The sequence below is a fragment of the Platichthys flesus genome, chromosome 3, assembly GCF_949316205.1.
Source record: "Platichthys flesus chromosome 3, fPlaFle2.1, whole genome shotgun sequence".
Lineage (NCBI taxonomy): Eukaryota > Metazoa > Chordata > Actinopteri > Pleuronectiformes > Pleuronectidae > Platichthys > Platichthys flesus.
The window spans coordinates 8,211,438-8,224,652 of record NC_084947.1 but is presented as its reverse complement, the minus strand read 5'-3'; the positions used below and the strand labels follow the sequence as shown (position 1 = coordinate 8,224,652).

General features: G+C 41.7%; 2 protein-coding genes across 3 annotated transcripts in view; one reads left to right on the top strand and one right to left on the bottom strand.

Annotated features, from left to right (window-relative positions):
- fbxl17 (F-box and leucine-rich repeat protein 17) overlaps positions 1-6,291 on the bottom strand; it is a 209,170-nt gene extending 202,879 nt beyond the window's left edge. Inside the window, exons 1-6 of the mRNA XM_062381905.1 lie at positions 6,091-6,291; positions 4,256-4,758; positions 3,111-3,503; positions 2,881-3,003; positions 2,333-2,590; positions 2,026-2,157 (exon numbers count right to left, since the gene is read on the bottom strand). Coding sequence (XP_062237889.1) covers positions 2,026-2,157; positions 2,333-2,590; positions 2,881-3,003; positions 3,111-3,503; positions 4,256-4,738 — 1,389 coding nt within the window. The 5' untranslated portion in view covers positions 4,739-4,758; positions 6,091-6,291. The remainder of the gene's footprint in view (positions 1-2,025; positions 2,158-2,332; positions 2,591-2,880; positions 3,004-3,110; positions 3,504-4,255; positions 4,759-6,090) is intronic.
- Positions 6,292-7,299: 1,008 nt separating this feature from the next.
- On the top strand, positions 7,300-13,115 carry prxl2c (peroxiredoxin like 2C). Of its 2 annotated transcripts, none has more exons than XM_062382201.1 (6): positions 7,300-7,593; positions 8,446-8,514; positions 9,168-9,221; positions 9,643-9,748; positions 9,850-9,984; positions 12,562-13,115. In XM_062382201.1, exons 1-6 carry the CDS (start codon positions 7,411-7,413, stop codon positions 12,564-12,566), a joined length of 552 nt encoding a protein of 183 aa, XP_062238185.1. In that variant the 5' UTR covers positions 7,300-7,410; the 3' UTR covers positions 12,567-13,115. The 2 variants fall into 2 exon arrangements, with proteins under 2 accessions (XP_062238185.1, XP_062238184.1); XM_062382200.1 differs by having other exon boundaries at positions 10,502-13,115.
- Positions 13,116-13,215: the final 100 nt, after the last annotated feature.

Below are 13,215 nucleotides of genomic sequence, written 5' to 3'. Positions count from 1 at the left end.
ACAGCATGTGATATAATATTTATAATTACTCCATGAAAGCCAACAACCCTGTATCATTTGATGGTCTAAATGATTAGAACATCTAAATAGAAACTGAAAGGACATGTACCTCCACCAAGGCCCAACAGTGCTCTTAAATTCAACCAAGATTAAACAAATGCACATACTCAAAGATATCAGTTCACTTAGTATGTCTTTTTCAACCAGATATATGAATCACTTCCAGGGAATGAACAATTATGAAAAACCACTCTGAAAAAACCCACTCCCTGAACCGGATCCACTCATGGGAGGAATGAGGATAATCCATCCAGTAGTTTTTGTGGAATCTTGTTTACAAACAAATAAACATACAAACCAACCAACAGAGAAAAGAACAGGGGTGAAATCATGACCTCTTCAGCGGAGGTGAAAAACAACATTATGTGTTAAGTCACATTTTTGAACCCTCAGTGCCATCACGTTCTGCCAAGGTGATTTGCAAATTGTAAATATAACCACTTTAGTTCAAAGCAACTAAATTAAGTCTTTTTTTCTGAGAAGCTGAGGAAAGAGTTTTTCAAGCCATGAGAGAGAGAGATAAAGAGAGAGAGAGAGAGAGAGGAGAAAATGCGCTCTGAGAAGCAGCATTTAAGTGTTTCTGGCATGACTCACTTTCTGGCAAACTTAATGACAATTTTAGGCCAAGCAACCACAGCTCCTAGACATAACAACTCCCATATAAGCTCAGGCAGTTTCTCTCCACACCAATGACAGCGAGCTATAATAACTGCTGTGATCTCACCTCGGAAAAATTACTTAAATTGATACTGCTGCGCTAAAATGTTATCAGCGGCAATATTAATTTCTCACCTTGTGACAAAATGCTAATTTCATACACTATTTAGTTGATAAATAGAGTTTTAACAAACTTGGCTATCGTTATGACCTTAAGTGGACTAATGTATCAAGGTCTTGATTACTCACAGACTGCAAAGAAATGTGAGGAGCGGAAAAGAAACAAAAGTGTTAGTGAGAAAAGGAAGATCTAAATAACAGGGTCACAGACAGATGAGCCAAACTTGTGCTCTCGCTCTGTATCAGGATCCACCACTAAGTGACCAAGACAGTTGAGGGGGATGTGGGGTTCGGGATTTGGTGGAAAAATGCACAACTCAGCATTAGCATCAACAAGCTGTGGTTTGCAAAAAGAAAGCAGCTGGGAGACGGTTTTCAGAAAGTGGAAAACAGTGACATCTAGTTGTGGTTTTGAGTCATTTTCGTTTGTACCTGCCAGAAGTTTGGTGGGAGGGAAAAAAAGTGTAAAGGGCAGCTGAGCTTTCTGAGGTCATGACCGTGAGGACGTATCAAATAAAAACAGGCTGTGATAATGAGATAAGCCATTAAACTCATTGAGGGAATTAGTCTGCAAACATGTGTATAAACATGATGTTAATATGAGCCACATATTTCCATGCAGACATTAACGAGTTACAGTTGTTTCAATGAATATTCTCTGAAGGTTTTATGCACAAAGGGAAAAAAATTACCCTGAGTTTTTAATTGAGTGAAGAAGCTCTCTTTTTACTCCTCAAGGATTGCAATTTGTACATGCTGTTTACAACATAGCACGTGTACCATGAACTATGATGCAGTTTGATTGACTTATGGCAGCTGTATACATATGTCTGGCAAAGCAAGAGTGAGCGAAGAGGAGTAGATTTACAAGTTTTCTAAAACAACATATTTCAAGCTTACAGCTGGAGGAGGTATTGAGCTGAAATCGTACATGAATTCTTAGCCTATTAAAAAAGGCAAGAGACAGGGCCACACCACTCTGCCATATTCTTATAACCCCTGGGTGATGGTAGTGTCAAGCTGAAAATAGCTCCTATGGAGAGCCTATACGAGATGAATGCACCCTTGAAGATTTTTCAATTTTGCCACACAGAGACGCACAGACACTTTTGGGTGAGCAGAGACCCTGAGGCAAAGCAGGGAGAAAAAGCACAACGCTGAATACATGACCAGAGGTGTTGGACCGACCTGTTTGTTCTCTTGTAAATAGAGTCTCTGCAGTTTCTGACATCCTCGAGCCAAGGCCACCATGCCCTCATCTGTGATACTGTAGCACTGACCCAAGTGGATGTCCTTCAGCTCGCTGCAGTGCTCTCCCAGCTGGAGGCAGACAGGAGAATATCAGTGAGTGTATGTGGAATTCAAATACAGGAAAACTTCACCTGAAGCATTTTTATTCAATTTTTACTTCAGTTTTCAATTGGCAAAGAAAATACTATATGACACATTTGTATCACAGACAAGCAAAGTCTCCATCCAGGTTTGTAATGCTCACCTTTTTTAGTGCATCATCGGTTAATTTGTCCTGGTTGCCCACATGCACCTTCGCCAGCAGAGGGCAGTGTGTGGCCAGGGCTGACAGGGACATGTCACCCAGCTGCTTGCAGCGATATGCTGTGTACTTCTGCAGGCCGGGACAGTGAGAGGCCAGGGAGGACACCCCATGGTCATGGACCCCTCTGCAATCTGAGATGTTAATCTCTGTCACATTCTGCCTCCGAGAAGCTATTTTCACCAGCAGATCATCGTTCACCTGGGGAACATGATAACACAAGGGGAGATGAAGGACAGAGGAAACTAAAATAAACTTTTCCTTGCTATGAAGGTAAAGGAAAAGGTACAGAAGTATTCAGCTTTTAACTCAGAAGTTGTTCTTTCTGTAGGTAAGACACTGTAGCCTCTCCTGCTCACCCAGTTTAAGCCAGAGCTAAAAATATCAACTACATTTCTCAAATGTAAAAAGTGAACGACTCTAATGAACTTAGAAAACTTCCTAAAGTCAATAGAGACCCAGATAAAACCCGCACTGCCCTGTGTGCTTACTTGTTGTAGGCCACTGAGGTCGATTTGCTTCCAGAACTGGAAATCCAAGCAGAGGTCCCTCCAGTACTTACAAACCAGGGAGGCACACAGGCAGCGCTCCTTCACCGTCAAGTGGGAGAGCACCTGGGAGGATGCAAAGGAAGATAAACAGGAATGCACACTCAAAAGCAAATTTTTTGGAAGAGAAATCTTTAAACAAAAAGGCAACATAACTCTTTATGAACTCTTACCTTTAGAAGGATGGAGGAAGGCAGGTGGTTGATACTTAAATGGTCTCCAGCTTCAGAACTTCTCCCCTGGCAGTCGTCATAATGATGCAGGGAGCCGGGGGACGTGTCCGAACTGTGCGGCAAATCAGCACGAAGTCCTAACCCACAGCAGCCATCAGCAGGTGAGGAGGAAGAGGAGGAGGCAGAGGCAGAGGAAGAGGCGGAGGAGGAGGAGGAGGAGGGAAGTGGACAGAGGGGAAGGTGGCAGTGGCCAGGTTCAGAGTTTGAGGAGGTCTCTCCTCCGCCTCCCCCCACTCCTCCATTCTCCAGCCCTCCGTCAGGGGCAGCGAAGGCACAGCGCGGCTGCTTACAGGGGGTGCACCTCTGCACCTCTGAGCACTTCCTCTTACACACCTGCACCCAGACACACACACACACAAACACACACAAGTCAGGAGGACCCAGATTTTCTTCAGTCAGGTCAAGTCAGGTTAAATGAAAAAAACTTTAATTACAGTCTGAAGAAATCTCACATCCGCCATATAATGGAACAGTGAAAACAAAAAGTGCAACAAGTCACTTGTAACTTCTGCAATTCTGTAATTTCAACTTGAAAATCAAGGCTACATCTCACTCAAATGTAAAAGTGAAAACTATCTCCATCAGGAAAAGAGATTTAGCTCCATATCAGAGATAATCTCTCGCCAAACCAACACACAAGCAAATGCATATCACACAACCTTTCACGTAGACTAGTCATGTGAATGCCAATGTTAACAGGAAGCAGATTGTCTACTGTGCAGTTGGTTGCTTAGTTGAAGAAAATATTAGAAATTAGACTGTTCGGACCTGGTATTAAAATCTGATCACAAGTGGACAGCATAAAGTTTGTCTGTTCACACACAACAATTGATGTTGTTTTCACATAGTATGTGTTGCAGTATCCCTGTGTTTGTGATTGAGTCTGTGTGTTGCCACAAGCGAGAGACAGAAAGAAACGTGGCAAAATGCATCCCAGTCCACCTCTGAATGTGGTTTGAGTGATTAAACCTCAGGACTTGTTCATGGTGCAGCCCTGAACTTAGAGCTGACCTCTTGTGATCGGACGGTTGTTAACACCATGATCGAACAGGGACTTTGAAACAACTACCTCCCCAGCTCCCTACCATCTCAGTGTAGTCGCTGGTGCAGCCAGGCACAGGTATGGGTACGGTCACAGACACCCCAGCAGTTCGAAACAGCGCCGGAGGTGGAATCAGTTTTGCAGGGACGGCTGATAGGAGGCTCCTGCCTTGGCCCTCCCAGATAGACAGCTCCCTCGGCGACAACAGGAACTTGGAGCAGTCCTCGGGAGATGCGAGTGTTGCGTATCGCTCGGCAAGCTTCGAGGCAGCTACTGCTCCGATGCCAACTCCACCCACACCAGGGAGGCTGACTCCAGTGACACTGTTGAGATGGAAGCCGCTGCCGTTGACACCGACCTCCAACTGGTTGCTGTCGTCGTCGAGACTGCTGCTGTTGCTGTGGACGATGAAGCACAGCATGCAAGGCCCCTGCAGGAAGCAGTTCCTCTTCTTCTTTTTTCTGTGATGCAACTTGCGCGCCCTCTTCTTCAATGGTAAACCATTTTTCGAGAGAAGATGGCCCATATAGATGATTCAAGAAAACTCTGCAACAAAAAGATTGATGAATTCATGAGCAAATTCATCTGTTTGAATAAATAAAAAAAAAGCAGGACTGGCTATTAATGTTAGTGTTCATACAATACCTGGAATTTTATACTGATAAAAAAAAATAGTATTTTCAATACCTTACTTCTTCTTGCTCGTAACACAAGCATCCATGACTTGGCAAAACTTTTACTGGCAAAGTTATAGCTAAAACACGTAAACAAGGACTCATAAAGTCTTTTATTTTTGCTAACATATATTTAGTAAATTATATGTTCGCACAATAATTTAACTTTTTTGAGGTAAGGAATATGGTAAAGTTTGTCTGGCAAAGAAATGCTCTGAAATAGAAATTAACAGATGCACACAAAAAAATCATATCTTTTTCATTTGCTATTCTTGAAGCCAAGCAAGTTCATCTTTGTTTCCCCCGTGTAGATTAGTTTGTAGGCTAGTAAATCTGACTGGTCCCGAATTCATTCTATAGCATGACAACAACTCCAAACACACAGCCAGCATCATAAAGAATCATCTTCAGTGACAAGACGAACAAGGAGGACCACAAAGAGTCCTGATCTCAATATCATGCCATCAGTCTGGAGTTACACAATCAGACAGAAGACTAAATCCACAAAAGAACTATGACGCTTGGAACAACCTATCTGCCAAGTACCCTGATATATTGTGTTAAAATGTACAACATTATCCAGACCAGAGGAGCTAGATGAATCTGACTTGTGGCCCCTCAGGGTTTGGGGACATGTAGACAGTCGAGCAGTTCACCAGCCTTGTCGGTGTGGAGCATGTTGCAGTGTTGTTATGTGTGTGGATCATATCTCAGTTTGTTGTCTTGCTCTACTGTGTGAGTCAGTATCACTTTCTCAAGACGCTAATCAACAAACCTATTACAGACGTGTTGGAAACAACCACATCAGAATTACACGATCATACCCATACATCACTATGACCCTCATCTGATCAACTAGGTTACAGCACAAGGTTCCAGCTACTGTTATTGTGTTGCTGTACAGCATCGAGGCAACAGCGACGGTGCATCGTCTGGTTAACGAATGCAAACACAAAGATGTAAACAGTGAACAGGTGGTCAAGTAGCACGCACACACACACACAGCAGCCTGAACGTTGTGTTTTGGTTCACGTCTCCACATTTGTTCGGACATCACACGTACACCTCAGCTAGTGCCGGAACACAGAGCCACGGTCCGGCTGCTAACCCGGGTCAGCTCTCTCTCTCCCTGGCTGTCAGGCTAGCTTGCTCCATCACTGGGCGCTACGTTAGCTGGTAGCTCCGACATGAAAACACGTCTCACCACTTCACACGGTGCTCCCACGCTCCGCACGGGGCTCGCATGCTACTGCTCCGCTGCACGGCCGAGGTGAGCGCGGACGGGTCCCGGCAGGAGAGGCGCGGACGCGGCGGGGGAGGTGGGGGGAAGCCTGCGACTGAACCAGCGAAGCGGTGGCTCTGCAGCTGCTGCTGCTCCGGAGGAAAACACTTCCGCACCCAGGGAGCTGCGCGAGGGAAGCCGACGAGGGCGATTCGTAATTCGAGATTCAACGTGTTAATTCGGGGTATTTATCAACACACCGGTTATATCAGTACAGTCAAGTAGGAAAACAAATTGTGGGAGGTTCCTTCAATAAATAAAGCAGTTAATTAATAATGGAGGATCAATGACCACAGTGTTATAATATAGTGTGTGTTATATGCGGTAATACAGCAATACCGCTCGTTACAAAGCAAAACAAATATGGTGACAGGTTGAATGTCTAAATATTACACAGTCATTGTACATGCACTTGTAATGTCTGATGTCTGCACAAACCGATGTTTCACCCAAAAACTCCTGCAAGTACAAAAGAGTCAACATTAAAATACACTCAGGTGAAAGTTTATAAGGAACATGTACGCATAACAAATTCAGTCTACTTTTATTATTAAAAGTTGTAGTAGTGGTAGTAGTAGCAGTACTAGTAGTAGTACTGGTAGTAGTAGTAGTATTATATTGGAATTGCTTCTGAGAGGTGTTGAGGCGACTGAAGGGTTTGATGAATACGTAGCTTTTTAATCTGTGAGCTCCTAAACTGTATGAAAGTTCAACACTAATTTGCTGAAGTATCTTTATAATTGATCACTTGACTCCTTTGTCAAATTGATTACTGAAGCCCAGTACAATCTACGTGAGCAGTCAAGTGTCAGACAATTACTGTTACTCAGCACGTTCTGTTCAAAACTCACTAAACATCCATCTAGCTATCTATCATCCTTCGTTACAAGTCACGATTTGTAAATACTCTCTCTCTCTCTCTATCTCTCTATCTCTCTCTATATATATATATATATATAACTCTCTCTACCTCTCTCTCTCTCTCTTTCCCTCCCTCTCACATACACACACACGTGGGTTTACTCAGCTGTCCTTATCAGGACTTTGCATTGGGTGAATTCCATTCATTATGAAATCAACTGTTTATACTGGAGAAGGTCCTACGCACACACACACACAAACACACACACACAGTCAGCACATGGGCGTGTGTTTCCGCCACGGTAGTAGCTCCTGCGGGAAGCTCGGCAGCTCCCAGAAATAGTGTAGACCAAAGAATCCAGGAAGCCTGAGAGCAGAAACATGGCTGAAGAAGTGTCACCAGTAACTCGACAAGTAACTAAAGGAAACGTGGAAACATGGAGCCAGTGTGTCGATGTCCGTCTGGAAGAAGTGGAGGATTGTTTAGTTTACGACCGACACGGAGTCTCTGCTCCTTTCAAGAAGTTATACCAGGACAGGAGGGCGGTCATAATATTCCTGCGGGTAGGGGGAACCTTTCTTTTGTTAGGTTTAACTTTACTGATGAGTTGCAGGTTCCTAAACTACTACGATGTCCCATGAGAGGTGGATTAAACTGAGACTGAGAATCAATGGAAGCTGTGTGAGATCCGTAGTTTGTCAAAACCCGTTAACAACAGCCGCACTTTGAAAATAGATGCTCTTGTATTATTAACCTTACGGTAAAGGTCCCTGAGCAGAAAAAAGCCTGGAGAAGTTTTGTGAAACCTATTATGGAAGTTTGATTTGATTTCCACTCAAGACAATAACAAGTATAATGAAATGGAATGTTGTTGAACTCATGGAACTCATAACTTGATCAGATAGTTCATGTCACTCTTGCTCATGATACCCCCCCCCCCCCCCCCCACTCATAACATGCTCATGTTAAATATTATTATAAATGCATACATTTATATAAAATAAAAATCCTTGAGAGGTGACACAAGCCGAATTTGCCTTTAATTTCATTAAAAAAAACATACATAGATATAATATTCCATTTCTTACTTGTTATTGTCTTGTGTGATAATAAAATCAAACTTTCATAATAATGTCATTAAACGCTCTCTGGACTTTTTTTCCACTCCGAGGACCGTAAGACCATGAATAGACGCGCATACATTTGGAAAGTGACCACAGTTGCTGGACAGATGCCCCCAACTACTACTACCAATGCTAGGATGGACGTAGAAGAATTGAGAGATCATGTCTATAGGTGAAGACAGAAAAACTAAACATTGCATATAGGTGCAAGATAAAAGCTCTAAAATGTGATGTTATATTTTATATAACTGCAAACTGTTAACACAATGTGTGTTGTGTATGTCCCTGTAGAATTTCCTGTGCTACAGCTGTAAAGAATACGTGGACGATTTGAGCAAAATACCAAGAGAAGCACTTGAGGTAAGAACTGGAGAATGAATACAATGCAACCTATGTTGTCCAACCTGAAGTGTAAATAGAGATGTTACTGCCAACTCTTAATAGAGCTGGCAATGAATACATAACAGACATGAAGGGGCCATCTGTGAGACCTCAGAGATCTGTGAGCGCTCAGCCAGTGGTAACCAACTATTAAATCCAGACTGAAAACTTATTTATTCACAAGTCATACCAATATATAGTTAAATTGTATTCATTATTATTTATTTTATGTATTTTATCTCTTTTATCCATGTTATTTTTACTCCTTTAATATATTTTTTTAATTCTATACAGATTTATCCTTTTTATTTCGTTTAATCTATTTTACTCTTCTAGTTTGCTCTTTTTAATTTATTTTATTTTGCTTAAACTGTTCTTTTCATTTTCAATTGATACACAATTGAAAATTTAAATAAAAATAAATTATAGGCTAATTTCAGGAGTCAAAGAGGTGACAGAGAACAAAACTGCTCTGTTAAAGTCTAAATGTCTCTGTGCAGCAACTTGAATGTATCTGTATGAAATGTGCTTTATAAATAAAACTGCCTTGACTTACTTAGTGATGGTTCAGATAAATATCAGTTTAAGTGATCGATGCTGAACAATCCAAACTTTGATGTGTGTTGTTGCAGGATGCTGGTATTAGGCTGATTGTGATTGGTCAGTCTGCTCATCACCATATAGAGGTAATTCATTTAGGATCAAAAGACACAATATCACAATGTCCCACAGATTTCTTGTTTGTCAGTTTTCACTTGTTCTATAATATTTAAGAGTAACTGCACATTTCACACTTTTCGAGATCAGATGATTTATTGCAACAAATTGCACACATGCATACATATCAGTCACTTGAACATGCCATATCTTATTAAATCAGGATCCATGAATTATTCAATGAAAGAAATTAACCAAATTATGGAATATCTCACAATGTCAAAGAAAGTGGAAAAATTCCTGAAGACATCCCCCCCGATCTGGATCCGCACCAACATGTCTTCCTTGGATCAAATCCCTCCTCTCCACAAAGTTTCATGGAAATCTGTAAAATATATGGTGAACTCTGACTCTACCTAAATGTTTTACATGTCTCTCTTTCTCTCATAGCCGTTCTGCTCGTTGACAGGCTATCCTTATGAAATATATGTGGACCCACAGAGGTGCATTTATCAAAAGCTTGGGATGAAGAGAGAGCAGATATTTACCAACACAGGTAGAGATATAACAATATTTGGAGGCAGTATGTGTGTAAACTTACACCAGTGTGGTGATTCATGAATAATAGCGTGTGTGTGTATATTTCTATGTCCTCAGCAACTCCTAGTCCCCATGTGAAGTCTGGTGTTTTTCTGGGCCAGATGAAGAGTATATGGAGAGCCATGACCAGCCCTCTATTCGACTTTCAGGGTGACCTACATCAGCAAGGTGGAGCCATCATTGCAGGACCAGGTACATATACGTTTGTTTACTATAAAAATAACAAAGTACCTTTTTGGAAGTGTTAAAGGGTCTGATTCTTCTCAGGAAACTGTGGTTGGACACATATGACCTCTTAACTCATTATTATATTCACTTGTCATTCATTTATTGGTTGGTTTAGACACAAATTATTGATTAGGGTTGTCGAAAACCCACAAGGTCTATCTTGTGATTGTCAAAGAAAACAGAAATCTATACCTTTTTTACATTATACCACAGTGCGAGCTTTTGCTTTTGATCTAATAAGGATCATTTAACATGTTCTCGCTCTGGAGACAGGCCACAACCAAACCTGTCTGTGGTCAATCTTTTTCTTTTAGCTAATATTTTAGGCAGTTATCTTTTTGAGAAGAGGCAGACAGGAAGAGAACCTGGAGGGGGAAGGGGCATGACTTGCAACAAAGATTTTTGCACACTGCTCTGGTGGCCTGTGCTGTAACCGTCTGGCCACCAGAGCGCTCACTTTCCCCTCATCTCCTCTCCACAGGCTCTCAAGTCCATTTTTCCCATTTTGACATGAACCACCTGGACCACATGCCCATCACCTGGCTGCTGCAGCTGGCCGGAGTTCAACAGACTCTGGACTTCAGCGATAAGCCAAAGATCCTCCATGTATAGTCAGGTGGCCGCCCGAGTGGGTGCTGTGCCACCACATCACTGTTATTATCACACAGGGGGACACACGCTGCTTGTTTAGTTACATCATCTTTGCACACTGGCATATTGAACTAGAAGAGCTTGAGCAGTATCATTCTCAGTAACAGGTATTTGTGTCCCAGTGATTCTGAGTAAAGTGTTTATCATTCCTCTGCGAGGTCATGAGGTCACAATCCTGAATAGATCTGTTTATTTAATGTATTTCTTTAACCAGGTAATTGAGCTACATTATCTTTTTTATTTACAAGAGAGACTTGGAAAAGTGGAAATTTAACTGAGTAACATAAAAACACACACCACACAAACCCACATTATAACACAACAGAAGAAGACCTGAAAGACATGACAGTTTATGTTGTGTTAAAGGAAAGGGCAATAAAATAATATTTATAAAAATAGCAATATAAGTTTCATCAATAGCGAAATAACCAAAGTCCAATATACATATATTATATTGCTTAGGCATTGTGGAAGCACAGCTCATAAAGATAAAAGTTTCAAACCACAACCATCACGCAGGAGTAAAAACAAGTCTTAACTTTAATAGTGGTTTTGGTAGACCAAATAAAAATAACTCAAGGTCTCCTAACTGGCTTTTTGCAGAATTTACATCTTTTGGGCTGATGAACTGAGAATGTTACAAAGTGACCTGAGGAAACTCATTTTGCTACTGAAAACTATGGGATGGGATCAGGCATGTGCACAGATAGACCCCTCAAGCACTGGCCCTTTTGCCCTGGATGAAAAAAGTGCCCTTCTGCTGGAGCCCAATTGTTTCTTCATTCATCAATATTTAAGAATAGAAATCAATCTCTCTGTCATCAATTGATGATTGCTAGTTGTACATCAAATTGCTCTTGAAGGATATTAACAATTTTCTTTTATGGACAACTTTTGTTAACCACAATCTGCACAAACCAAGCTAAAGCAGCAGAGGAACCCAGCAGCCAGCAGGGGGCAGCCTCAGGACATCACTGGAAAAAATGTAGAAAAAAAAGGTTAGGGTTAGGGCAATTCCTGCGCAGTTCGCTTCTGCGCAGGATGTGCGCAATGGGCTTCTGCGCAGGATGTGCGCCCCTGTCACTGGTTATCTTGGCTCGCTGTCTGACCGATAACCAGACATCCGGACCGCTCCGTGAACAAGGAGGAGGAGATGTTTCTTTACTTGGAATGCGGCAACTTTATTTCTCGGATATACAGCAGGAGCAACACTCGCATCCCCTCTAGGTGGTCCATCAGTTCTCGTTATACACACACTTTTAGCGTTTTTTCACCACAATACCCTGGTGCACTAAGTCGCACACTACAAACTTTCCTTAAAGGGGCAGGCCCTACCTGCAACACAACAGCTCTCTGTCTCATATACAGATGGCAAGAGAATGCAGAGAGGGATTTTTACACACTGTCTGATAAAGATTCCGACAGTAAAGGCAAGGGGTAGTGATGGATAAGGGTTTCTTTAACAAGTTAAATCTTTCATTCTCACTGTCCAGCTGTTTACTGACGTTTGTCATGTTTAATGAAGAGAGAGAGGGAGAGGGATACAGACAGACAGACAGACAGACAGACAGACAGACAGGCAGGCAGGCAGGCAGGCTGGCAGGCAGGCAGGCAGACAGACAGACAGATAATTTAAAGGCAGTTCACTAGTTTTGTTTGATATAAAATCGTAATTATTGAAATGAAAGGTAAGTCTTAAGTTGAGCTACATGACAGTTTGGTGAGGTATATTGTGGTATATTACTTATGTAATGCTGCTTATGCTTCAACTCTGTCAGAAAACAGTAAAAAAAATGTGTGTGTACTGTGTTGTCAGCTTTATAGAGATTATGCCAGTCACTCTTGATAATTATGCACAACATTGATTTATCTCATTTACAAAATTTGCAGCATAATGCCAAGAGAAGAGAGACTCCAAAAGCAGAAGGACAGGGAACTGCAGCAAGCAGCTCAGGCCATCAACTTGTAAAACAGATGAGGGAGAATCAGTAACCCTACCTGGTCCAGAGGAGCCCATCACATCACTAACCCTAACATCAACATATTATTTGGTTATTCAATATTACCTTGTTTTGTCTGTTTTTGCCTGTTATTCATTATTTATTCAAATTGATAATTTAAGTTAGTTTGTTAACAAAAATAAATATATAAGTTGACCTGGCGTGCCTGGATGGGATTAAAAAGCTTGTAAATTATCCTTGGGGTGATTTGTTTTTTCGGTCTTTCTTGCTTAAATAACACGGGTGAGTTTATAAGTGAGATACACGTGCACGACTGTTGTCATGTAGGAATACACCTAATGCTATGTCTCTTGTTTTGTAATACTGTTGGCACATTGGTGACCTAGATATTAGGCCTTGTCGCACCCCTTCATTTTTACAGCCACTGTCTTCATTTGCTCGGTATTTATTACACTGTTAATAAAGTTGAACTGCCACACCCAACCTACATGTGTGTTTTTTCCCATGAATGTGCAAAATGATGGCAAAGTCCCTTCTACTGAGCAGCACAGGACTACAATCCACATACAGCTGCTGCTATCGA